Below are 1810 nucleotides of genomic sequence, written 5' to 3'. Positions count from 1 at the left end.
GGTTCAAGGGATTCTCCTGCCTCAGCCTCCAGAATAGATGGGACTACAGGCGTGTGCCACCACACCCAGATAAGTTTTGTATTTTTAGTAGAGATGGGCTTTCACCATGTTGGCCAGAATGGGCTCGATTTCCTGACCTCAAGTGATCTGCCCACCTCGGCCTCCCAGAGTGCTGGGATTACAGGCGTGAACTGGCCAACTTCTTTGATTGCTATCTCCATGCATTTGGGTCAAGACGCGGGATGGTGGTCTCCATTTCAGTTGAAATTTCCAAAATCAGGGCCTGGAAAAATCCGGGCGCTGATTTTCAGAGATTCCCCAGAGCTGACGCGAGGGGGCGCCTGGCCCTGCGAACCGCGTCTGATCCGCATGGCGGCGTCTTGAGGCGTCCATTGTGAGGCCAGAGCTTCCTCTCAGGACCCACCCAGGAGGGGCCGCAGCGGCTTCGGGAGACCTGGGGACATCTGGGTTTGCGTCCGCGGTGAGGACAGGGAGACGCTGCTGCAGCTCTGGGACACCTGGGACTGCTGAGGCGAAGGAAAAGGCCTCCCGTCCCCGCTTTGAGTGCGGCGGAGCGAGAGCGGCCACGTTTCCGGTCGGGCCGTTTGTACCCAGACCTCACTTTGTACGAGCGTCCCTTCTTGGAGGCTTGGGCGGCTTACCCCCAGTGCAGGCCAAGATGTGAGTTACAGATGCGAGCTTGTTTCTGGGCAGAGACCCCGGTACCCAGAGAACGGCACCAGGGGGAACGCGGAGACGCCGTCGGGCAGTCGGGAGGTTGGGAGGCTGGGGACGGGCAGGTGCCACAGCCTGAGACTGGGGAAACAGGCGCCCCTGGATCAGTGCTTGGTGTTTTGTTTGTTTAATGGGAGTTTCGCTCTTGTTGCCCAGGCTGGAGTGCAATGGCGTGAACTCGGCTCACTGCAACCTCCACCTGTCGTGTTCAAGCGATTCTCCTGCCTCAGCCTCCTGATTAGCTGGGAATACAAGTGTGCGCCACGACGCCCTGCTAATTTTTTTGTACTTTTAGTAAAGACAGGGGTTTCACCATATTGGCCAGGTTGGTCTCGAACTCCTGACCTCAAGTGATCCTCCCGCCTCGGCTTCCCAAAGCGCTGGGATTACAGGCGTGAACTAGTCATCATCTTTGCTTGCTATCTGGAAAAATTCAGGCGCTGATTTTCAGAGATGCTCCAGAGTTGCCGTGAGGGGGCGCCCAGCCCTGCCAAACCCGGAGCGCTGCATGCCTGAACCGTGACCGATCCGCACGGCGGCTTCCTGGGGCATCCACTGTGAAGACGAAGCTTTCTCTCCTCAGGACCTAACCAGGAGGGGCCGCGGCTTCAGGACACTTGGGGGCAGCTCGGGTCACGTCCGCCGTGAGGAGAGGGAGACGCTGCTGCAGCTCCAGGACACCTGGGGCCACCAAGGCAAAAGTCAAGAAAAGGCTTCCTGCCCCACTGTGAGTACAGCGGAGCGGGCGCGCTGGCGTTTCCCTTCGGGCTGTTTGTATCCGGACTTCACTTTGAACTGGCGTCCCTTCATGGAGGCTTGAGCGGGTCACCCGCAGCGCAGGCCAAGATGCCGGTTACTAATGCGAGTTTGTTTCTTGAGAGAGACCCTGGTACCGGGAGAAGAGGAGGAACACGGAGGTGGGGACTGGCAGGCGCCACAGCCTGAGGCCGAGGAAACAGGCGCCCCTGATCACTGCTCGTGTTTTTTGTTGCTGTTGTTGTTGTTTTGAGACGGAGTTTCACTCTTGTTTCCGAGGCTGGAGTGCAGTGGTGTGATCTCTGCTCACTGCAACCTC

The 1810-nt window shown here is 58.5% G+C and overlaps 1 protein-coding gene across 1 annotated transcript in view; it reads left to right on the top strand.

The window, feature by feature from the left end:
* Positions 1-1744, top strand: part of LOC105547836 — a 12465-nt gene extending 10721 nt beyond the window's left edge. Inside the window, exon 2 of the mRNA XM_011991563.1 lies at positions 1667-1744. Coding sequence (XP_011846953.1) covers positions 1667-1744 — 78 coding nt within the window. The remainder of the gene's footprint in view (positions 1-1666) is intronic.
* The last annotated feature ends 66 nt before the right edge of the window (positions 1745-1810 follow it).

Source organism: Mandrillus leucophaeus, unplaced genomic scaffold (assembly GCF_000951045.1).
Source record: "Mandrillus leucophaeus isolate KB7577 unplaced genomic scaffold, Mleu.le_1.0 Scaffold399, whole genome shotgun sequence".
Classification (NCBI taxonomy): domain Eukaryota; kingdom Metazoa; phylum Chordata; class Mammalia; order Primates; family Cercopithecidae; genus Mandrillus; species Mandrillus leucophaeus.
The sequence above is the reverse complement of the archived record's forward strand: the minus strand, read 5'-3'. Positions and strand labels throughout refer to the sequence as shown.